At 41.8% G+C, this 24,892-nt stretch overlaps 2 protein-coding genes across 2 annotated transcripts in view; one reads left to right on the forward strand and one right to left on the reverse strand.

Annotated features, from left to right (window-relative positions):
• Positions 1-24,892, reverse strand: part of LOC119654194 (innexin inx1) — a 71,962-nt gene that overhangs the window by 22,212 nt on the left and 24,858 nt on the right. Inside the window, exon 2 of the mRNA XM_038059390.1 lies at positions 18,594-18,997. Within this exon, the coding sequence (XP_037915318.1) occupies positions 18,594-18,842 (249 nt within the window). The 5' untranslated portion in view covers positions 18,843-18,997. The remainder of the gene's footprint in view (positions 1-18,593; positions 18,998-24,892) is intronic.
• On the forward strand, positions 8,564-9,606 carry LOC119654195 (serine/arginine-rich splicing factor 7-like). Its single transcript, XM_038059392.1, has one exon. It carries the CDS (start codon positions 8,672-8,674, stop codon positions 9,347-9,349), a length of 678 nt encoding a protein of 225 aa, XP_037915320.1. The 5' UTR covers positions 8,564-8,671; the 3' UTR covers positions 9,350-9,606.

Genomic DNA, 24,892 nt, shown 5'->3' on the forward strand with positions numbered 1-24,892 from the left:
TGCCGGACTTACGGAGCTATTCGTAATATTTGGATTGCGCCAAATCCCCCCAAGTATGCACTGGTTGAATACGAAAATCCAGTAGACGCATCTGACCTTGTTCGAGATATGCATGGAGTGCCACTCTGCGGGCGTCCTTTGCACGTAGAATTATTTACCACGAAGGGTGATACTAGAAAGCGTAAGAACTCTTCCAGCTGCTCCGTAGAGAGCTACTCCAAACATCAATCTAAACAACCGAAATCACCAGAGCCAAGGGGGAGACAATCGTTCGCATCGAAATCACCAGAACCAAAGAGAAGCTCATCATTGGCCAGAAGTGTCGATTCAGGTCCTTCTAGTTGGCACGACCCTAGGAGAGTTTCTGGTCCTGCTAAAAAAGAATGGAGTTCATCTTATCATAAAGAAAGCAGCCCCGCTGCTGGTTTGGATTATTCCAAAAGAGATCCGCGTCTTCCTAGATGTGAAGATCGGAGAGATAATTCATACTCCGAGAGAAGGCCTTCTCCAAGAAATAAATACTCGTCCTCATCTCTATCAGCTTTTGACGAGAATGCAAGGAAGGGATATCCTTTGCCATTGATGGATGGTGATAGATATGAACCTCCGTCGGAGATGCGACGTCCTAATTACAACGAACCGCGAAGAAATGATGAACAGCGTAGTAGGCGGCCTTTACATCAAATGACTTCAAATAACCGTGGTACAACTCCTGATGATGGTGATTGGGATTGCCAAGTGACTAGGAACCGTAGAGTCGGTTTAAATGATCGAAGCCTAAGGAACTGGACACGCAAAACGGGCCATCATAAAGAATGCAGCCCCGCTGCTGATGTGGATTATTCCAAAAGAGATCCGCGTCTTCCTAGATGTGAAGATCGGAGAGATAATTCATACTCCGAGAGAAGGCCTTCTCCAAGAAATAAATACTCGTCCTCATCTCTATCAGCTTTTGACGAGAATGCAAGGAAGGGATATCCTTTGCCATTGATGGATGGTGATAGATATGAACCTCCGTCGGAGATGCGACGTCCTAATTACAACGAACCACGAAGAAATGATGAACAGCGTAGTAGGCGGCCTTTACATCAAATGACTTCAAATAACCGTGGTACAACTCCTGATGATGGTGATTGGGATTGCCAAGTAACTAGGAACTGGACACGCAAAACGGGCCATCATAAAGAATGCAGCCCCGCTGCTGGTTTGGATTATTCCAAAAGAGATCCGCGTCTTCCTAGATGTGAAGATCGGAGAGATAATTCATACTCCGAGAGAAAGCCTTCTCCAAGAAATAAATACTCGTCCTCATCTCTATCAGCTTTTGACGAGAATGCAAGGAAGGGATATCCTTTGCCATTGATAGATGGTGATAGATATGAACCTCCGTCGCTACGATCCAGTTACATGGATGGACGAAGAAATAACCCATCATGGAGTTCAGGTCCTACTACCAGTAAATACCGGGGAGGTAGATCTGGAAGCAGAAATTGGGATGATAAAATACAAGTTAATGAGTTATCGTGGAGTCCAGGTCCTGCTCATAACTATCAAGGAAGCAGAAGCTGGGGAGAAATTAGCAAGGACGCAACTGGTTATCTACGGAGGGGAAGAGGGGCCACTTTCTATGATAGATCTGGAAATCGAGGTAAATTTGCATCATCTTCTAAATACTTAGGCAGTCGAAATACAAGCAACGAACGGGAAGACGACTACGGCATCCAAGGAGTTGACAGGTCAAGAAGTCCAGCTCCTGCTATGAAAAATCAGGGGATAACACCTGACGATGGTGACTGGGACGTAGAAGAACCTACAACAAGTGTAAAATCTGTCATGCGCCCAGCAGATTCATCTTGTCGGGGTACAACACCAGATGATGGAGACTGGGATTGTTATGATACGGCAGCAGTTCCTAGCAAGCCAAATAACGATAAAAGAGCGGATAAGAACTATGATCGTGGCGAGGGCGATTGGGATAATAAGGATGAAAAAGCACAATTCACACCATTTGAACTGCGATCATCGCCAAAGCTGGTTCGTTCTGATTATCGACGACGAGATTCGAATTCATCTCGGAGAGGTACGACACCTGATGAAGGGGACTGGGATTGTGACGTTACGGAAACGACATCTTTCAAACGTAAGAGCGAAGGTATTGTTTTAACATCAGATAATGGTGATTGGGATGTCTCCTCATCAGCGCCCAAGTCCGCCTCAACCAAAGATAGATTTGCTTCTAGTAGTCAAGATTGGAATGATACGATGCCTTGTACGAATACAATTTCCAAGATACGTGGCACAACGCCGGATGACGGTGATTGGGATACAGAAGAAAACTTGCCCAAAGAAAAATATCCTTCCCCCCGTTCTGAGGAAGGGGGCAATCGAAGACGTGAAGTAGATTCGATGGGTACCAGAGACCCCGGGAGTAGAACTGATCGTGGATATTTAGAGAAGGATGCAAGGGCAACCAATGAAGTTATTAGCCGAACACAACTAGAAAGGAAGGAACAAAAATGTGATGACTGGAATTGTGAACAGGACACTAGACGATCTACCACTTCAGGATATGCCGGTGTCACTCCGGATGCCGGTGATTGGGATACAGAAGAAAACTTGCCCAAAAAAAAATATCCTTCCCCCCGTCCTGAGGAAGGGGGCAATCGAAGACGTGAAGCAGATTCGATGGGTACCAGAGACCCCGGGAGTAGAACTGATCGTGGATATTTAGAGAAGGATGCGAGGGCAACCAATGAAGTTATTAGCCGAACACAACTAGAAAGGAAGGAACAAAAATGTGATGACTGGAATCGTGAACAGGACACTAGACGATCTACCACTTCAGGATATGCCGGTGTCACTCCGGATGCCGGTGATTGGGATACAGAAGAAAACTTGCCCAAAGAAAAATATCCTCCCCCCCGTTCTGAGGAAGGGGGCAATCGAAGACGTGAAGCAGATTCGATGGGTACCAGAGACCCCGGGAGTAGAACTGATCGTGGATATTTAGAGAAGGATGCGAGGGCAACCAATGAAGTTATTAGCCGAACACAACTAGAAAGGAAGGAACAAAAATGTGATGACTGGAATTGTGAACAGGGCACTAGACGATCTACCACTTCAGGATATGCCGGTGTCACTCCAGATGATGGAGACTGGGACTAAAATGGAAGGATTATTTTTGGTTTATTAATTTTGGTGTTTTCAATAGAATACTGATTTGTTAAATTTTTTAATGGGATAATAAAAAAGACTGGTAAATACCAAATTAGCCATTTCTTATTTCTTTATTATTATTATTTATTTATTTCCCAAGGTGGTTGGTGGTGTGCCCCTCCGCTGATATGATTGTTATAGTTTTCGTGAGGCAACTGAGTAGCAGGATCTAACCAATAAAATTTATGAACCGTAGTTTGCTATCAATTTTTTTTTTTGTTGATGATGCAGGGAGTCCAGAGTCCGCATTTTCTTGATGGCCGACCGGAACATTTGGGAAGCAATTTACTCGTTTTGAGTTAGACACTCAAGTTTTCAGAGCAGAAGTAATTCATCAGACGCTGTCACACTCCTGTCCTGGCAAGGAAATTGTGGAAGCATCTGGATATCACGAACTTGGAGGAGAGTTCGAGTTTTTTTTAAATTAAAATGTCATAATTTAATTTAATTAATTTCTAGGTGTCAGCTGGGTATCGAGCTAGAGTCCTTTGTTCAAGCCCATCAATCGGGAAGAAACTGTCTCCAACAATCTAGGTGTACGGGACTTTTTTGATTGGGCAAAGAAAGTAACTGATGGTTTTTTTAGGGCATTCCAGTCACCATCGTTAGGTCTACTCCCCAGAATTTTGACAGCAGAAACTAAGGCATGTCAATTTCACGATTGTTATTTCGTTGTCAGCATTTCATTTTTCCAAGTATTTGGAAGCTTCCCTTCGGGTATAAACAGGAGGCAAAGCACTCACAAATTGCCTGATGAAAAAAAAACTAAATTTTGGTCGAAGAAAGTGGTTGATGGCTACATTTAGGGCAAGCCCCAGTTGTGGTCATTATAATGAAACATTTCCTTCCAACTGGTGTATTCGGTCAATAACTGGATGCGAACTCACGCGTGTCTCAATCATTCCAAACAAAATTCTCACTGCTTCGGCCAGTTTAGGCCTATTTGGATGTCGCTTATTCATAATCGTACCAATTTCCCAGCGAAAAAAAGGGGAAAGTTACCCGGCCACGCTGCTCCCAGGGCCGAAGTGCCAGTGCCAGCTATTTCAGGAGGTTTGTTTGGGAGGATATCGGGGAACAAAATTTTTTACATGTTTCCATGCCACTTCGGAGTTTTCTCAACACTGTATCCGATATTTTTCACTAGTGGGATTATAGGTCCTCATTTGCTTCGAGGGGGCTCTGTAGAGTAAACGATAACTTGTAAGCAAGGATAAGGAGACAGGAGATAGGATGAGCGTCTGGATTAGTGTGCACTTTCCTCCAATTAACATATTCTATTCAAGCCACCTTCGAGATCTGAGGCGTACTATATTTTCTTCGATTTTCGAACGCTGTGTAAGCGGAGTTTCCCGCATCTTCTAGTATTTTACTCAGACATGGAAGGTCTGGATCTTAAAAAAAAGTTAACCTAGCAAATCACAGTGTTTTAACTGTTTCTCCTGGAGAATCTCTATTCTCAATAGCGATGGGTCTTGGTCCACTTTCTCGGCATCTGCGTTCCGAAATAAAAAAATAATTCCCAATAATCCGGAATAGGAAATAAAGTCGTCTCATTAATTACATTTACGACTCCTTTTCGTGGCGGAGGGGGGACAGACTAGAATTAATGGTTCAACAAAACTAATGGTTTCCCGAGGTTGCCGAGGGGGAACTATTGGAGATCTGCGATATTGGATTGGGCTCTTAAGTTGGCTGTTAGAACCATGCCTGAGTAGCACATACCATAAGAACATTTGAATCGAGAATGGTAGAGTGAGTGTTTTGCGCTCAATGGAAGAGGTAAAAGTTGGTCTTGCTATCGAGGTCAAATGTTGCTTGGGACCTCGTACTTTCTTCATATCGCGCTATCTGTCTCTGAGAAACCATGGAGAAAATGCCGTAAAGAGTGATATATTAAAAGTGTTCCCGTTCGTCGAGTTAGCAAGTGATCTATCGGAGCAGCAACCTTTTTTAGAGTCGATCCGATAGCAATGGTCCTTGATATGGGCCGGGATGAGATAAGTTTTAGCGAGCGCTGGGTGGTGGTGATGCCTTATGTCAAGAATACCCTTAATTTGGCCAACCGGAATTGGAGTAGTTACCCCATAGAGAGCTTCCTCTGGTATCAGATGGAAGTCATTTGAGAGTAGGTGTCCATTGTGGACCTATATTTGGATCCCCCTGTGAAACATCACGTATCAAATTGAGTAACAATTTTTTTGAATGCTAGTTGTTTATATAAAGAACCTGACGCTCTGACGGGAGCTATTTGTATAAACAACAACAGTTGGCGAAAAACCGAGCAAGGTCTTGCCGGCATATTGAATGGAGTGTAACTCCAGATAATGAAATTTGTATGTCTCCTTTCACTTCAAGGTGGACGCATACATATAATACTCTGTAGGTGATAAGCAGACCTCTTGACACTACCCAAAACAGGTATATGAAGCCGCTAGGGGAGATCGAGATTTACATGGTAATGATGATTGGCAGAAGACTTAGCTTCCAGAAACACATTGAATATGGAGTAGCCTAAGCGTCTTCCATCGCTGTAACGATCTCGCTGAAGATTGGTGTGCGGATACAAAGTCGACCTCTTCTTCTTTCAAGACTACGATCAACTGTACTAGAGAAGAAACTAAACTGTAAGAAACTTAGAGTGGGGTATCGGCTAAGTGCACTCCGGACATGTCTGCTTACCGAAGAACATCAGGAGAACCAGCATTCGTATTAGCAGGAGTGCTCCCCATAAACATCCCAGCGAATGAAAGCCGGCGACTCCACGATAAAACGTATGCAATAAGGGTGTCTAGCGCATTTTGACGGCAGCTGGCACCGCGGGATTCTGTCGCAGAATGGCAAAAGAAATGGGATGAGTCACAAACTGGTCGTTTGACATACCACATCACTCTGGACATTCGAACATAGATTCCAGCGGACATAGAGCTTGTCCATGCATACCTATATGGATACAACGATTCACGATGCTACCCAAGATACATTAATATGGCTGAAAATGTGGAGCATATTGTGTTTGGTTGCCCCAGGTTAACTGTGAACCGGAGAAATTTGAAGGCAAAAAAGTTTTAGGAAATTTTCACGAACAGCTTAGGCGGGATGGATTCCGAAAGAAAGGAGGGGGTCATAACGTCGTAATGTTTTAGAGTAGCCCCGCGTGGAGAGTGGAAGGAGGTGATTTAGATCAGGCATATGATTAAGCAAAATAGCGCGACCGATTAAGACGAGCTGATCTCGTTTCTGAACGGGACAAATGCTAAAGAAAAACAGATGGAACGAGACAGTGCAATGACGAGTGCAAGTATCCATAATCAAGCGGGACTCACATCCAGAACAACGAGGACGAGAGGCTGACGCTCAGTCGATTAACTGTTTTATTGTCAATAAGTTGTGAAGACAGTGAAACAACTGGGAGTCTGACATCCCATCCAAACTCCAATTCAATCATAAGACGGGTCACTAAAGGCTTATGTAGAGTAACATTCAATATTTCCGCAGCCTATTGGATAGTGTATGGTGGGCCTGATCAAGGAGAATCTTTGATATAAAAATGAGCAAGCCTGAATTTTTAAACCAGTTTTGGCACTGATGTTCTTATGGAGCATCCTCATCGTTCATTAGACACCTGAGTGTGATGATTTTTGACTAGCTGAGCTCTAAAAGGCGTTAACACTATGCGTGAGACGAAGTAGTATTTCCTTATATATATTTATCTTATAATGTCAGGGGTATAGCCACAGGTTGATTATCACAAAAATGGTGGAATCCATCCTTCGATACGCCGCCCAAATCTGGTTGCGTGCAGTGGACAATGCTGTGAACTGAGCGAGACTGAGTTCGGCATACCGGCCAATTGCACTGAGGATGTTCATCACGTGATTGCCATCGTGGAAATGATCCTTCTGGATCTTCTAGCGGATAAGACCAGAGAAGGAGGGCGTCTAGGATGAACTATGCAGGAGACGGCGGCAGCGACGGAATAGTTCGTCCTCTTCGAGCATGTAGTGTACAGAAATTACTCGCATCCCTTCAGATTGAACGAATTTCCCGATTGCCGTTACGCCCGCAATTTCGTAAAGGAGTTGTTAAGGTTAGGGGAAGCAACAGCAAACGCTGAAGTAGTCTCCCTGCTTTTGCCCAAAAGAAATTGCTGGAATGAACCCATAAAGCGGGGTGGACGTAAAGTGCGCGGTGTTCCTACAGGAATATGGGCACAAGATTGTAGGGGTACTTGTAGTGGATGCTGCAGATTGGCAGAGCAGATGTTCAGCTTTATACATGAAAAAAATGAAGACCAAAAACCAACGAAGAATGTTTCATGCAGATAACTTTGGGTGAAGTATTTGATGAGGTGCTCCCCGTCTTGCAGTGAGACATAAAAATATTTAGAAGATAAAAAGGAAACCGAAGTTTCGACCTTTGTTCTTTGGAGTCAGAGAATAAAAAGAGGATGAAACATAGTCCAAATATCTTGTCTCTTGATCCATAGGAAAAAGAAAAAATACAGTTGACGAAAGAACATTATCATTAAACATGTAGATTAGGGTAAATATCCATGAAAAGCTCGGACGGAAACTCTCCTCAGCTTATAGCGCAAAGACCCACACTGGTTAGAGAGGTCTAAGAAGGCAACTGACATTACCAAATTTGAAATCCTGGGTGACACAAAAGTGTTGTTTCCGGTGGTAATCAAACAAGGAAATGAAAGGAAACTTTACTCTAAATGGTAGCGTATGACAAAGGCGCAGGAGCAGTTGTTTCACAGGAAAAAGACGTGGAACCAGATATGAATATTAAGTAGAGTAGTTCGGTAGCGTAGCCTAGCCGCGAAAAAAAAAGTTCAGAGGTTTAATGCCTTCCCTATCTGATAACTGAAAATAAAATTCGGTGCTGGAGTACTGCGACAACATACGACATTTAGATAAACATATGTACATTTGTATATATTTTAAAAATCTCCTGAATGAGAAAAGGAGTCTATTTAAAGGGTCCGAAAACTGAATAATTAAATAATTAGGGAACTGTCCTTTCTGTCATTAAGAAACCAAATTCACTGCTTTTTTGGGGAGATGAATTTTTTACATTAAGATTCTTACTTACCTCAGCTAAAGAAGTTTTAGGTATATTTTTTGGGAATAGTTGATTAATTAAAAAGAAATTTTAGGAATCCTAAAAAGTATCTAAGAAACATAAAGAGTAGAACCCATTCAACTAGTCTTGGGGATAATTACTTTTTTCCTAATGGGAAGTTTGATACTTTTACCTGGTTCGACTTTTAAGGTTTAGGTGTCTCCTTAATTTTTACAACTTCTAAAATTAGATGTATAAAAATATCCATAAGTTTTATTTTACTTCAGTATCCTACTAAAACTCAAGTAGTAGGCAGTGGGATCAACTCAAGAGTGAAGTTATCTTTTGTTTAATTTTACTTACTATCACGGAAAAGGAATTGAATATGTCTTCGTATAAAATGTCTCGTGAACCGAGCAATCGTAAGGTTTTTATCGGTGATTTAGCCAGGGATGCTCGCAAGGATGAAGTCGAAGACGCCTGTAGAAAGTATGGACGCGTAATGGATGTTTGGTTAGCCCGTAACCCTCCTGGATTTGCGTTTGTGGAGTACGAGGATGAGCGTGATGCAGCTGATGCCGTTCGCGATTTGGACGGCCGTGATATCTGTGGAAGGCGAGTACGAGTAGAGCTTTCGTCAGAACGCTCACGCCGTGGTAGAGGACCGAAATCTGATAGCAAGTGTTATGAATGCAACCAACGTGGCCATTTCGCTCGTGAGTGTCGAGATCGCAGAGTGAACCGACGCGACCGTGGCTATTCCAGGGATCGACGATCACCACCAAGTCCTCGCCGCAGTCGGTCGCCAAGAAGACGACGTGACCGATCGCCTAGTTATCGGCGTGAAAGATCAGCCCCTAGACGTACGCCAAGTAATGGACGTGACAGGTCTAGGTCAGGATCAAAAGGTTCAGGAAAGCGTCACAGATCACCAAGTCAGCAACGATCGAAATCTCCAAGCCATCGCGGAAGAAGCTACTCTCGATCTCAGAGTGTTGACAGCGCAAGAAGTCGTGGGTCCCGTGATCAGGAATCTAAGAGGCGTCGCCGTAGTCCTGAATAAGCTATGTAGTTATGTTTTGCGAAAAAAAGTAGGGGCAATTTACATGAGTTTATGGCAGGTTGTGGTATACCCATTATTTGATTAAATTTATTATTATACAACAACAGATATATGTATTTGCCTCTAAATCAATCTTATTTAAGTTAAAAGTAATCTTTCAGCAGAGAATATACTTCAAATTCGAATTATACCTTCTTTAATTCACTTTTCAACTGTAATAGAAATTTGTAGTCCAATAAAAGTCCATAAACTAAATAGAACACGTTATTATTTTTCGAGTGCATAATAGGTATCTGAGTGTCATGGATTGTTGACAGCTGCAATTTGGTTTCCGAAGCAATCTCAAATTTTCGCTCTAGGCCTGGAGTACTTGAATTAAAGAGCAATGATTTGATATTGCCACTGCAATTACAAGTGACACTCCAATAGAATGTCTGCAATTATATTCTTCAAATATGTGTTCATAATACACGTTCGCTGAAGAAGGCGGGCATCGGTCAAGGATTGTATCTGTATCGATACATCTGCAGCTGAATTTTTGTCCCTCTACAAAATGGGCTGACGTAGACCCATCCGTACAAGTCAAGTTGCCTTTTCAATTCCAATTTATAATCATGCCACGAAACCTCCAACTGTCCGCATAATCGAAGTTGGTACGAAGAATAATTGCCAGCCGAGTACTTATATAGAGTCGTCACAATGGCAAGATACTAAGATACAGTACGGATATAAAGGCAACTTATTGTAGCAGTTGAATTTGGAATAAACCAAGAAAGTCCGCGGTTGTCGACAACCGGACGGGAGACATGTGGAATTTATTGGTTTGATTGCCACCGGCTCAGCTGTGTCCATCCATCTATCAAAAGCATGTCTATCTTTTTTATTCGACTGCTGTCTGTATCTAATTATTATTAATTTCGAACCTTTCTCTTGAACCTGATGTTCATGGAACGTCGAGGTTCTTGGCTGTGCAAACGTGTTCCACGGTTCAAAGACCCAATCGAGTGACTGGTTCCCTGGGGTCGATATTGTGTGAGTGGTGAAGGTGGAAGTCGGGAGCAATGAAGGCAGAAGTGAAGGTTTTATAATGTATCTGGATTGAATACTTTCTAGATTCTTCGTGGTGTCTGCGTAAAGTAATACAAGGGGAGTTCATTCAAGGTGAAATCTGTTTCGGTTCACTGAGAGCTTTTCATTATGTGCTGTTACAGAGAAAGATGAATATTGCACTAGTTGGGCTTAAGATTTCAAAATCAAGACTAAATATCGATGAGGCTTAATGAATCTGAATAGTTGAAAAATATGGGGAAAATCAATCTTTCTTTTACAAGGATAGGTGCAACGATTCTCTCCCGAAGTGTCGTGACGCCGCCTGTAATCAGGGATGTAAAAGTCCAGCAGAGCTCGAACACATAACATGGCGGATAAAAGGAAATGAGATAACGTTAGTCGTTCGATGGCTCAAAAACAGAAGAGGGTTCTGGAGCCGAAGTCTACCTCTCGAATAAAAACGAGAAGTAGGCTTTTCTTTTGGGACAATATGCAACGGTTTTTCAAGCCGAAGTTTATGTGATCCTAAGGGTGGCAAACTGGGTGATTGACAAGCGGTTGAAGGGCAGGCGCATCGCAATCTGCATTGACAGTCAAGCTGCATTGAGGGCATTGAGCATTGTCCTTTGTCACCTCGAAAATCGTTCAGAAATGCAGAAATCGTTTGAACTCTATGTCTAGATTCAATACGGTGGAACTACTCTGGGTATCTGGTCACTGTGGCATAGAGGGAAATCTCGGACGCTTTAGCGAAAGAGGGGTCAATCTCCCCTATGCCGGGACCGGAGCCAGCATTTGGAATATCAGTAGCATTGGCTAAATCTGTTTTCAAAAACTGGGAACAAGTTTCCCATAATGACAGGTGGCAGAGCCTAAATGCTGCTCGACACACCAAACTTTTCCTGTCAGAACCGAACATACGTACCGCAAAGTTTAGCCCGTCGAAAAGCAGAAGGACTTGCAGGTGTATTGTGGGCATTCTGATATAATTCACTAGCTGGGTATATGTTCAGAATAGGAATTATCGAAGATGATACGTGTCCTTCCTGTAATGAGGAAGCGGAATCCACGGTGCATTTCCTATATGAATGCCCTGCCTATGGACGCATCAGGCATCAGATCTTGGGTGCCGATGTTCTCCAATTGCGACGGGTAGCATCACATCCCCTAACGGAAATCCTGCGATACGTTAACGAATCCGGAATATTCCGTTAGACGGGGGAGGCGAGTACAATGGGCCAACACGGCCTGAGTGCTCAGAAGCTGTAGCTTCTCCCCCACACACACGTTAGTCGTGTTCCAAAGAATTTCTCATCATCATCAAATCAATGAATTCTTTATCATCATCGATCATATGATATTAATTTTCCTCAAAAATTTATGTACTTTGCAATTCAAGCAATACGCCAAGGGACGAATTTGCCTTCTGTCATCTTGCTCTTAACTTTGTAGGGTTGGATGTATATATTTGAGGATGGTCAAAATTATCTTCCCCAAACTCTGCTCTCTCCTCCATACTTATACTGGTTTCATGGATCTAAATTGCATTTGGTCCCGAATCCCACTTTGCATTCCTTTTTTACTAGTCTCCTTTTTTTGCTCCTCCTGCTAATTTTTTTATCGGGATAGGGGTAGGTATCAATGGCCGCTTCGAGGAGCCCAATTAACGCTATGGTGCGCCGTTTTGATGTCACAAACTCCTAAGACCGTGACTGCTGTTATGGGAGCAGGGAGGCAGAGTCTAGCTGGCTCGGATCTTCAGAGCCAGCCCGTAGCATTCACCAAGGAAAGCAGCTCTCCCACCCTGCACCCAGTGTCCGCAGCCTGACTACCTAGAGCTGGGCAATCGCAGGGAAAGTGCATGAAGGTTTCGATTTCTTCTACGCAGCTTCGGCAATGCGATTTGTAGGGTATGCCAAGCCTGGCGGCCCCTATGGGCCAGTCCCCCATGCAGACCGCCGTAATCTTGAATGCATTTGTACGCGTCTGGCACAGGAGCTCTCGTGATTGTGCTATTTTGTAAGCAGGCTAAATTCTCCTTGACTTTGATGAGTCGAAAAGTTTCCACATACGCCGAAAAACTACTGTTAAAATCGCGGTAAAGTCGATTCAGTTGTCCAGGAGTTAGCGGCCCTAATGTGCCATTTTGTTACCACTCTTTCCGACACCATGATACATATTATATTCAGAAGAAGTCGAGATTAGTCGATGAAAGCCTTAGGTCGAACCTAACTGCAGATACAGATGATGCTTTATTTAGCTGTACTAATTCTTTATTCTTCTGTTTTCACATACGGGGTAATGAGTATGGGGAATGGAGTAATCAAACGACTGTATTCAGAACAAATCGCTGTAAGTTGGGTGCCGTTTGTAATGGCCGCATGATGCCTCATCAATGCGTCGGTTTTCTTGATCTTCTTCGTTCTTTGATCCAGAGAGCCAAGTTCGGTTAAACTAAAGTTTCCTGCTTGATTTAATATTTTCGGTTGGATGTTGTTATTCTGGCAAAATGCATTTGATTTGTCAATCCCAATTTTTTAAGGTTTTGGTTGAAAACCACAAAAAATGTGTTTTAGCTTATAATGAAATTTATATTTCTAAGACCAATTCAGAGACGGTTCCCATTGTATTTAGAAAATGTAGTAAATTACTATCATTAACTTTATTTGGTCAATTTTTTGTTTGACCCTTTTGGGGGGCTTAAGTCCGCATCCACTCGATGTTGGGCCAGACGAAACGGAGAGTAACTTAATCCCGCCTTTTTTGGTCCACAGACCCCTTGTTTTCAGCTTAGCACTCAAAGTTAAAAAAATAGGAACGAAGCTTACGGTTTCGTCCAGGGCAGAAGCAACTTTTCAGATGCAGCCTCACCCCTGCCTTGAGATCAGCGTGACCGAAGCGTTAGATGTTTTGTTTTACGAAAGTGTGTAAAAGTGTGTAAAAGAAGAGCGTTAACATCTGCGAACCAGAGAGGTAGCTTCTTACAAGTTGCCTCTGCTCTAAACGAAACTGTAAACCGTCCCCCGACGTTGGCGGTATTTTGAGCAACAGATTTTATGCAGGGGCATTGTGGTGATTTTTTCCAGGTTTTCCGGTTAGGTATCCTCTAATAATGGGCCCTGACTATATGATTTTTTGTGTTCCTCCCCATCCTTATCTTTACTATCAATATCAAAATTTTGACCTAAACTATAAAGTACAAATCGAGACGTTTCAGATGGCATTTCCACATGACTATATTCGGTGAAAAGTTTATTGCATCCTGTTTGCATGGGTGGGGAGATTACGTTCCTTCTTGTAAACTTAACATAGAATGATGCCATTCAATGCATGGGTAGGGGTTTATAGTTGCAAAATATTTGGGGTCAATAGGTATAACTGTTTTCAAATAAATTGGTTGTGGCAGACAAACAGATGGATAAATAGACGAATAGTTTTGCAGGTCGATAGGCAGATGACCGGAGAGACAGTCAGCATATTGATTGGGCAAGCAAAGTTTGATCTGGGCACAATGCTTATGCGCAGTTTTTTTTCGTAGTAGGGACTCCGTTTTGACAGCAAAGGAAGATGTACTATTGCGATTTGACATCTCTCAGATAATATTTCAGCTGTGGTACAAGACAAGTTTACTATTACCTGTGCGAGTTAGTAGGGAACAAAGCACTCGGACTGGAAGGCGGCCTTGAAAACAGAACGAAGTGGTTTATTTTCATTTTTAATACTTAATTAGTAGACGGCAAGTCAGTGGAAAAAGTAGTTCATCATCAACGGCGTAACAACGGGCATTCGGTCTAGGTCTGCCTTAATAAGGAACTCGAGACATACCAGTTTTGCACCGAGATCCACCAATTTGATATCTCTAAAAGCTGTCTGGCGTCCTGGCCTACGCCACCGTTCCACTTCAAGCAGGGTCTAACTCGTCTTCTTTTTCTACCATAGATATTATCCTTACAGAAAATCAACAGGGATTATTTCATTGATTAGAACATCGCGGTTATAGGAAGATATTTGGGTATTTGAGGCATAGGTCAGGTTGGCCAACAATAGCTATCGAAATAGAAGACGGAGGCTGTTAGTTAATTAATAGATGTAAGTTGAAGAAAGTTTTAAAATTTCCTACAGGAGAGTGCGTGGTAGATTCCCAGCCGGATAGTTGGATGACCATTTAACTTTCAAGGAACGTTTCAGTTCCGCAAACAAGAAAACAGGGAAGGTTGTAGCTGCACTAACTGGCATAAAACCCAATATTGAAGGAAACTAATTAACCAGCGTTAAGAGTTGGTAGCGCATTTCAGACTCGTCGTATATCTAAGATTTTCAAGCAAGAGGGATCAGCTTAGATTATTCTTCAGCAGACACATTCACACATTCGATTAATGTTTGGACACCAAACAGTATTGAAAGCACTTAAGCGATTTGTGGCAGCTTTCAAACCAATTAAGAAAGGAAAGGAAATCATTTTGACGGGTTACCTACCAATGATATCAAGGAAGGAGACTACAAAGTTAAATTTAACAATGAATCATTTTACAAGACATGACGGAAGCGCTCGGGCTATAAGACCAGCATAAATAAAACAAGAAGAGAGTTTCGTTTTGCTTCTTCAGTACTAACAATTTAGCTGTCAGCTCCACCTATCTGGCATAGTGGAACATACACAAATTGATGTAGACTTCACCCGACGGGCAAGCATTCAGCATTCAATTTATCGTATTTTCATTAAAAAAGGACAGCGATCCATTGATTCAGTGCCAACTGCTCAATAAACCGACATATAACCCAGCCCATTCTTATTCTCCCTGCTGCTAACAGTTTGAAGTGCTGCCTCCACTGGTAGGCTGATGATGGTGGTTTGTGTTCTCCCGTAGGCTTTCCTCAGCGTTGACACCGCAGACTTTTGTATATTCGATAAGATCAAATTGCTTCTCGAAGGGTTTGCGAAACTTTTCGTTTGCGGTGATCTTATTAATATCTTCACAGATAATAGTGCACAGGGAAGGCGGGTGTGGACCATTGTAGGACATTGTAGGCAGCAGTATGCGCCCGGAATTTGGAATAATTCTCAACACAAATCGCATATGCGGTTGATACAAATGAACCTCAACCACTGCTAGGCGGCGCAGGACATATTTTCATAGACCATCCACGAGAAAAACATCGATGTGGCCATAATTGGCCCGAAAATCAAATCAGCCAAACAGCGCTATAGAAATGCGGAGGACAAGCCTTCTAGGAAATAATGGAACACCCGAAGGAAGGGTTCATCAGAGCTAAGGTGAAAGGAGTTCAGCTACTATGATCCACCTAGCGTTATACTTGCCGAGTATGTTGATGTTGAGCGCTCTGATTTTGCATGCATGGTCGGTAATCATAGCAAGTGATTTAATGCGTGGGATTTTGAATGGGGTAGCCAGACAACGAATGCGAGTGGGCGTTCTCAAAAGGTACTCGGGAATGTTGGGGGTTCATACTCTTTTAGGGGAGGGAGCCGGGGGTCTATGGTGGACGAATCGAACTCGAAAAAGAATGCAGAATGTCACGTGGTTTGCTCGGCTCAACGGCGAAGGCTTTGGAGAGGGATACGTTTTCCGCGGCGCTCAAGCCCGACATATCCCTCAATGGTACAGCCAGAGAAAAAGTGAAAAATTACCTGATGAATGAGAGAAGCTTGCGATGCTTCTATGTCCAAAAGGCACCAACTACTTTTGGAACAAGGAAATCACAAGTTCGCGAGCCGCATGTTTCCAAGAAAGGAGGCTTTACCAGTGGCTCAGATGAAAGCCCGGTAGCGACGGAAGAGAGGAGATACTTGGACGCCTGCGTGGCCGCTTAAAAGAAGGCATTAGGAGGAGTAACAAGAGCTACTTCAAACAGCTGTGTCACCACGCCGATATAAACCCTTGGGGTGAGGCCTACAGAGTAGTAGTGAAAAGGCTGGGAAGATCAGCCCAGACGTTCATTCCGCGCCGCCTGAAAGATATTTTTATCGGTTTATTTCTGCACCACAAAAATAGCGGAAGGCAAACTTTTGGCTTGACCTTCTCGCCAACACATTCGAAGCGTGCCCAAAAGAAGTAATATTCAGTGTAAAAAGCAAAATTTGGTTTTGCTTCCCAAATTTAACAAGCCACCTGGATAAATTGTGGCAACAGCAGGCCGCAAAAAACACGTATTATGGTAGATGGTGGTATTGAATTTGATGTCATTCGATGCATTAATAGCGTTGAATCCGCACTTGGGGTTTTATCCAACCCGGAAATGAAGATTATTTCAACACCAATAGATCTGTGGTGCTAAATTGGATAGTATACGGAAAGTGACAGCCACTGTTACTGTAAGCACGCTTCGAACTACCATCAGCTTATCTCTGCATCTTGGGGTATTCTGGCCTAAGACAATAACGAAGAACTTCGCCAGAGTGCGGACCCGATTTTCGTGGATGTTTTGGCAGTGGGTAGGTCAGCCATTAAGAAAATGAGTTATTATGTCATGAGAAGAAATTCAGGATTCTTGAAAAGCCGGCGGGAAGGTTACCCTGGGCCCTACGTGGCGTAGAATAATGAAGGAGCAGATCAGTCTACTAAACTTAAATTGGTTACTTACAATAAGTTAAAAAAAAATAAGTTAACGTTAATTATTATGTTATGGTGATGTTATACTAGCTCTTTTAGTTGCTGCCACCCGATATACAACTGGCACTGTCATAGAGAGGGAGAGAGACAATCAATCCAATTATCCACCAACGCACAATGCAATGCTGTTATACCACTTTCTGTTGTATTAGCGAAGTTGATGCATTGTGGAAGTCATGCTTTCATTCACCATCGATCCTGAGAGAGACCCAGTAGTGTCAAATATGAAGACGCATTCAAGCACCTTCAAAGTGACGTGAAAGACGTCATAAAAAAAACAAATTAAACTGTTTCATACAGCAATTTGAGAAAGCTGACGTAATCCCCCTGGGGTATGGCTAAAATGTTAAGTTACAGTGACTTGAAAACTATACATACGTGGTTCCATCCATAGGTTACAACTGGAGAAGTGGGTAAGTATAATAATTCTAGTTGGGAAAGTTAGGGGTGAGTTTTGAGTTCAGAAAATCGTGCAGTGGAAAACAACTGGGCCAAAATACTATCTAGGAAAGTCTAGTCGTGTGGCCACAAGAAAATTTCCCACACATATGAAAGTATAGTTTGGGCTAGAATGGCCTTAGTTAGAGTTAGATAGTTACCTTTCCACTAACAATTCAGCTAAGTGGCTAGAGATTCCTAGACAGGCCCATAATATAAATTAGGTAAGTGTAGCTAACACTGACTAATTTCTAGACTCAATTTCACATGAGAAATAAAAAAAAACTTTCAAGAACCATATGGACTTATTAGGCTTAATTTTGGAGATAGTATTTCAAATAATGAGCTACGTCAAATATTTGTTGCTATATACACATAATTATCTTAATGAAATGTGGTTACTTGTATCTTAAAGTTTAAGTAAAATTTGTTTGTACATAATTGACCAGAAAAGCATGTCTTCTTTGACTTAATATGATCTAATTAATTCGAATGGCTCCGACACCATGCGTGACGAAAACCATTCTTTGGAAAATGATATTAAATAGCAAGATATCAACTTGTATTTTGAAGATACTTAGTCTCATTCACTTCTAGCTAGTTGACCATGTGTTCGGCTAATATTTGTTTAAAAATTTACTAATGACAGGGAAAATAATCTAGAAATGCAGCAGAGCGAGAAACGTGAAGTTTGGTATTATTCTTGCTTTTAGCATTCTAGCTTTGCTTTTTCAGTTGTGAGAAATAATTAGTTATTCATACCCTCATTGGCTTTATCTTTCCGGAAAAGAGATTCACTTTTAAAGCTGGGAAAATGAGTGAATAAAATAGAGTAACTTTATAAAAGCAGCGAAATGAAAATGAATTCATCTACAAGAGTGAGTGGTTAGGATAAGTTTTTAAGAGTGATGTGATATTAGGTGTATATTATAGTTATTAATATTGCGTTTCGCTTCCAATATTGAAACTGAAATTGCACATTTCCCACGTTCTCTGAGGTCATCAAGTCGCTCTGAAGTCACTTATTACTTTATAAAGACATTAATATGCTTGTAATGATCCATTCCAGGAATGTACCCTGGCGTCTCCATAAGTTTTATTCATCTTATCGCTAGTCAACTCACCTGTCTCCTGAACGCATCCGGCATTGTGAATGTGCTGGAGATCCAGCAGAATGTGTTCACCACATGTGTTGGAATGCCGCTAACAATGCAACTAATTGGTTGTCCGACATATTGTGTTGCTGTGATGATCAAACTGCATGTTAGCAGCAGAACAGTCGTGAATATATTATGCAGGCGAAATACAGCATTGTCTGTTTGTATATCCTGCCACTTGAAATAGTTCTTAAGCCCTCCGAGTAACTTATACATGGTGAAGGAGGCTAGATGCTGGCCTCAGCAAGCCAATGTATTTTTACAAGTTTATGTTGAAATCAGCACGCGTTATGTGTGCTGCAATTGATCACTGTTCTTGTTGATATGATTTTATGTGGCGATAAGTCCACTTTACTCGTAGTAATCATCACCTGTAGAAAAAAACGACAAATGCATTACGAAATTATCTTCATGGGAAATATTCAAGTTTCATTTATTTGATTTACTAAAAAAAAAGATCCGAAATAGCGAAAGAAAATTCGTCTCCGACAATCAATTCATTGGATATTGCATTAAATGCCTCGATATGAAGTCCAAAGCCTATCAAAATATTCAAGCATATATTACGCGGTTTAATCTAACCCTGTGACGCATAAAGGATTATGAGACTGTCAAGCCGAATTACGCCGAAATGTATCTGCCTATATTAGATAATTAGATCAGTTTCCGGCTGAGATGGATTTGCGCTGATGATTTCCTCTCTGTTCATTTTACAAGCTTTGTTAGTTAAAATAGAGTCCCACCTAGCCGCGTCCTAAATCATAGTGGTAGCCAGAATATGTTCGACCAGTAAATGTTTTTAGAGAAGCTGTGGGTGGCACACTAGGGAGACTCGTTAAAAAAAGCACTATAGCAACAAGGTTTCCACCAAGAACGCGTAATACCGAATAATAGAAAGCTTCAACAAAATAAATGCCACTAATAAAGCTGAAATAGAAACCGCGTGAAAAGACGGAGCAATCCACTTCAAATACGATGACATATCCAATACAGGCGCGACAAAATCGAGGAGTTTTCCCAATTGGGAGACTGCTTATACAGCTAATGGAACACGTCAACCAGAGAAATAATGTGCATTGCACCATAACAAATCAAGCGTGGATCATCAGAATTCGCTGCTAGGAATCAACATGACAAAGGTTTTTGAACACTGCCAAAGAAAACAACGACGAAGGGAGTAACTCACTCATTGATACTCTCCAGCAAAGATCTGGTTGAGGCAAACTCTCTGAAGTTACCATTACAGTCAAAACTAGAACCACAGAAGCCTTTCAATGAAGCCATTGACTATCCCACTTTACATCAACAGGCCCAAAAAAAAAGATCTGCTAGCAAAGAATTGACCGATGTTGGGGTTGGGGGCCCCGAGAGCCAAAGGGGTTCAAGTTAGATTCCAGTGAAATTTACAAACAACCAAGGCGAAGCAGAGTTGTAAATTGTGAAATGAAACCGCCAAGAAGAAGGAATTGGAAGAAAGAGGGCAGGTCCAGTATTGATATTGTACGCAGAGCTAGGGTGGATTTTATGCTGAAGAAGCTTTGTGACAATGTTATTGGAATATAGTATAATAATCGTTGGTGAAACAATCCATATCGGATCAGGACCTTGAAGTGTGTTATAGCACTTCATTTAAGACCAGGAAAAAGATTGGGCACAACGACCTACAAAAGAACGTGGATGTATAATGGAAAGCGCTCTCCGCAGGTGAAGTTCGATTCGGTTGGAGCCTGACCAGGTTACACAAACAAATACCATGCATACATCGGTTACGGACACATGACGAAGTATTGCACTAACCCCACCGATAGTTCAAAGCTATGTCGAAAATGGCGAAAACAATACCATCTACCAAAATACTCCAAAAACAACCCCATGGAAACCAAGGATCGCAATTGTTATTATATAACAGGTAGTACCAGATGTTCCGCCTTCACAATAGCTGTAAATATATTAAATAAACGAGAGTATCTAGTGATTATGAACAGAAAGGATTACGACGAAGCAGTCACGGAAAAACTAGAAAATGGGAACTTCCGTGGATTAAGGGCAAACTCAATACCGGTCTCGATAAAACGAATTGAGAAGACGCACAAGGAATGCTCAAACGTAATAGAGAACTCAGCAATACTCAGGATAACAAAAGCGCATAAACCAGGCAATGAGATAACTGAGATCATAGCGGCGACAAACTCATCAACATAGAAAATAGCACGATGGCTATTGCAAAGATTCAACGAACTAGGAGTATCAACGGGAAAACGAACCGTAAGGAACAGACGAGAACTTATTGAGAAACTTCGAAATATGGAAACACTTTGGGATGAGGAAGGCGTGGTATCATTCGACAGAAGAGCCTTTTCCCCTAGCATACCAATAAAGGAAGCACTGGTATATTTAAAGGAAAAGCTAATTAAAATCAACGAGTCATCGTAAGAATGGAAGAAGGAAAGTACGATAATATAGGAAGTTAGCTACCCTATGTATGAGTGAACGCTTATTCATGTTCAAGAATCGTTACTTCAAAGCGTCAACATGAGTAATCCGCTATCACCACTTAGCAGAAACATCTTTACGGAATAGAGGAATGTATAGAATAACTTGGAATATTGCCAAGATTCTGGGACATATTTTTGCATTTGAAAAAGGAAAACAGCCTGAAAACAGCAAAAATCGAATTTGACATATACGGGAACTAACATTCACGCAGCCAACGATAGCATCAATATCATACCATACCTTCTCACAAAAACATCACAGCGTACAACGCAATGCTCCATCGTATGCCAACCACACCATTATCAGAGGAACGCTTGAATAACGCGAGACGCCACGTTATCGAAACTGCGGCGAAGAACGGTTTCAGCAAGAAGACGATTAGAGGAATAATCCGTAAAAAATTGACAAAAAGGGAAAAAAATAACCTGACGACACTTTTCACACAAGCAAGCCCATCCAAAAAACGTCGGGTTCCTGTCATCCATTCCCAAGTCAACTACCAGATCAAAAACCTCCTAAGGATCTACTGGCTGACCACATCAACTGAAGAAACGATTAGGAACCGTCAAGGATGACAGCGAGAAAAGCGGAATCTACTAGATAATTAAGGAGTTTAATGACTTCCATAAATTAGATGCATTCTAAAGTTTCATTACCCACAAGATACGTGATGATTAACAGCGATCTAGGAAACAGATTAGATTTAGATATTTAAAGGACAAGCTGGTCCATAAGCAGGTCAGACTAAAACTCAAAATTATGGGAAGTAAAAATTCTTATTCGGCATTCCAGGAAAATTTGGTCTTTTCTTTTTGGTTTTTTAAAAAACAAAACCTTATTAAAGTCGGTTTACTGTCTCTTTGTCTGTCACGCGCATGTTTTTCGGAAACGATTATAACTCTTGACACCAAAGTGGGAACTGTGAGCGCTCACGTACAGAGCGTCGTATTTAAGGAGGGTCCCCATTCATGCAAAAGGTTTCCTTTGCGGCAGCTTAGCACTCTAACCACTAACCCATTGGTACTATTGTCTACGAGAAGTGCAAGAATCTCCATCCAAGCTCTTTGAAAGTGGACGTAGATGGAAAGGTTGCGGTGTTGGCTTGCGGAAATCAAGTTTTGCAACAACCAATGCAGCATGCGAATGCAACTTTCTGAATGTTAAAATCGATGACTACTGTATTAAAAGATATTATGCCACGGCAAGTATGACAATATCAAAGTTTTGTCAAATGTTAGATAGATTATCTAAAGACGACCAAACAGGAAGGAAGGTTTCATCATACTTTCATAAGTGACTTGCTGATCAATAACCTATATTAGCATGTCAACGAATAGTATACGCGTTTTGATAAGCAATTCAGAGCAATCAATTCTGACCTGAAGAGACCACAAACAGCTCTGTAATCAAAATCATTTAATAAAGATATATTCCTCAAGATATTACTGTAGAATCCAGCGTTTACTACAACGGCTCAGTTGTCCCAGCAAATATACCAAGGCGCGCATGCTCCCATAAGTGCAACCCCGACTATACAATATACAATACGATGAAGCGTCGTAAAAATTAAAAAGAATTGCTTCATGCGACTCTGTGAGGATGTAGATTGTGGCGCATATAGGGACACATACAAGTTGAAAATTGAATATGAAAGGAAAAATGTCCCTCCTACCGCGTATTCTACATTGCTGTGGGAGATAGTTACGACATTGTTTTCTCAACATCAAGCAACTATCTTGCCAACGGTCATAATAAGTGCAAAAGAAATTCCTCCAGCTACCAAACAGTTGTGGATGCAGTGAAAAGAGTTCGAGATAACCTAGCCCGGTATTGATCGAATTTCTAAGAAGGCGTTAAAACTGGCAATTGAAACGGCACCATGTACCTTGTGTTAAGAGTTATGTATATGAGTCCCAGGAAGGTTTGCAGATTTGGCATAGCAATCCTCATAAAATACATGCGTAATTCACCCTGATTTAACTGCAAATCTACTACCAGATCCTATTCTCACCTCCATGTTGGTACCCCAGGTACCAAACGAAATACGACCAGTGATGAGTTTTTGCGCCATGAAGCATAGCTGAGCTGATTGGTCTTTTAGATTGGGAGTTTGTAGCAGACCGACAACCTGTTTACAGTATACTACTGCCTTGAAACCTGAAGTCCCGGATCGGATTGGAAATACAATGATGATTACAAGATTGGAAAATGGACAATGAGTTTGGAACTTAGGATGTTGGCTTCTTGTTTAAAACTAGTGCTCTTAGAGCACTCTTCGGGTAGGTTAAAAAGTATATGATGGATGCCCTAGCGTTTTAGCAAACATTATTAGGCAGCGAGATATTTGACTTTCGAGCGCATACTATTTCCAAAAGCGAAAAAGAAGTCTGGAACACGAGAAGCTTTTGTCACAACCAACGAAAAAGTCCACTTCTAGTGAAAAATGAATTTTTAAAAGTTTGGCTAGTTAACGTATATGCTCAGCAAAAAATTAATTCTGTAGTCGCTTTTTGCCAGCATTTGATCCTCGGACCCTGAACGACGTGAAAATAGCACTTGGTGGCTTCAGCGTAAAGATCGGAAAAGAGCTGATCCACCATGGAATTTCTGAGGAGCAGATTTTTCACGATTTAACTAACAAAATTGGAGGTTTATAGAATACGGTTGCATTGAGCATTCTCATACTGCCATTGCAATCTCGACTTCTTTCTTTTTCACCGCGGCACCCACGAGATAGTGTGAGTTTAACAAAACGGGTCGGCCTTCAACCATGATCAATCTGGTTGAAGGCCGACCTCCTCAATGAGAAACGAGCTGTATCTAGCATCCTTGAATTGCGTTCAAATTGCGGCAAATTGTGGCAGCGGCCACTATCTCGCCAGAGCAGGCTGTCGATGTCGGAAACCAAATAATGAAGGTAACTCTAGCGTTGAGTTTAAAGTTCCAGAACGAAGAAATGAACTTGAAATATGTGTATGTAAAACAAATCCAGCAGATGCTGAGCCGACACCAGAGGGCTGATAGAATTGAGTAGAGTCAGTTGAAGGACACAATCAAAATTGTTGCAGAGGGAACCATCCTACACTAAGCACGACGCAAATGAAATGAGCGGTTTGACGAACAGGGCTAGCGGGCCATAGATGAAAAAAAACGGGAACGATAACTTTAACAGGCATAATTTAAGATCCGATTAGGACGAAAAGAATGACAGGAAGAATTTTTTGTTTCGGAACTCTAGTTCAGAATCATAATTTGAGGGGATAAAGCGGGGAATCTTATTGAAGATATTTAGCAGACAAAGTATCGATGGGCCCAATATTTCGAGGAGTTACTTAATTACACAATCCCATCTAAGCTTATCGAAGGAGCAAAGATCATACATGCACCTGCCCCACAACCTACATTCGAAGAAGTCAATTATCCACTAGAAACGGTGAGAGACAATAAGGCGCAGGGTGTGGATAGAATACCTGTACAACTACTACTGGAATACCAACGATTGATCATTTATTCCCAGCGAAACAGATACAGGGGAAGTGCTGGGAATATAGTGCTGGTGAAACTTGACGAAGCGGAGCGAAGGGAAGGGAAGGCAAGGGAAGATCAAAACCATGACACAAACCAGAAGAAAGACGAAAATCAAACAAAACGCAACATTAAATGATTGCAACTTCGAACAAGCTTTATGTACTTAGGTGCAACTCTCGCTAACAACGACGACGAAATAGACGAAGCCAACAGGCATATCGTATCTCCTATCAAACACTTGA

Source organism: Hermetia illucens, chromosome 4, assembly GCF_905115235.1.
Source record: "Hermetia illucens chromosome 4, iHerIll2.2.curated.20191125, whole genome shotgun sequence".
NCBI lineage: Eukaryota > Metazoa > Arthropoda > Insecta > Diptera > Stratiomyidae > Hermetia > Hermetia illucens.

What these genes read in the sequence shown, in the direction of transcription:
- LOC119654195 (XM_038059392.1), top strand. Translation starts at nt 8,672, where the DNA reads ATGTCTTCGTATAAAATGTCTCGTGAACCGAGCAATCGTAAGGTTTTT.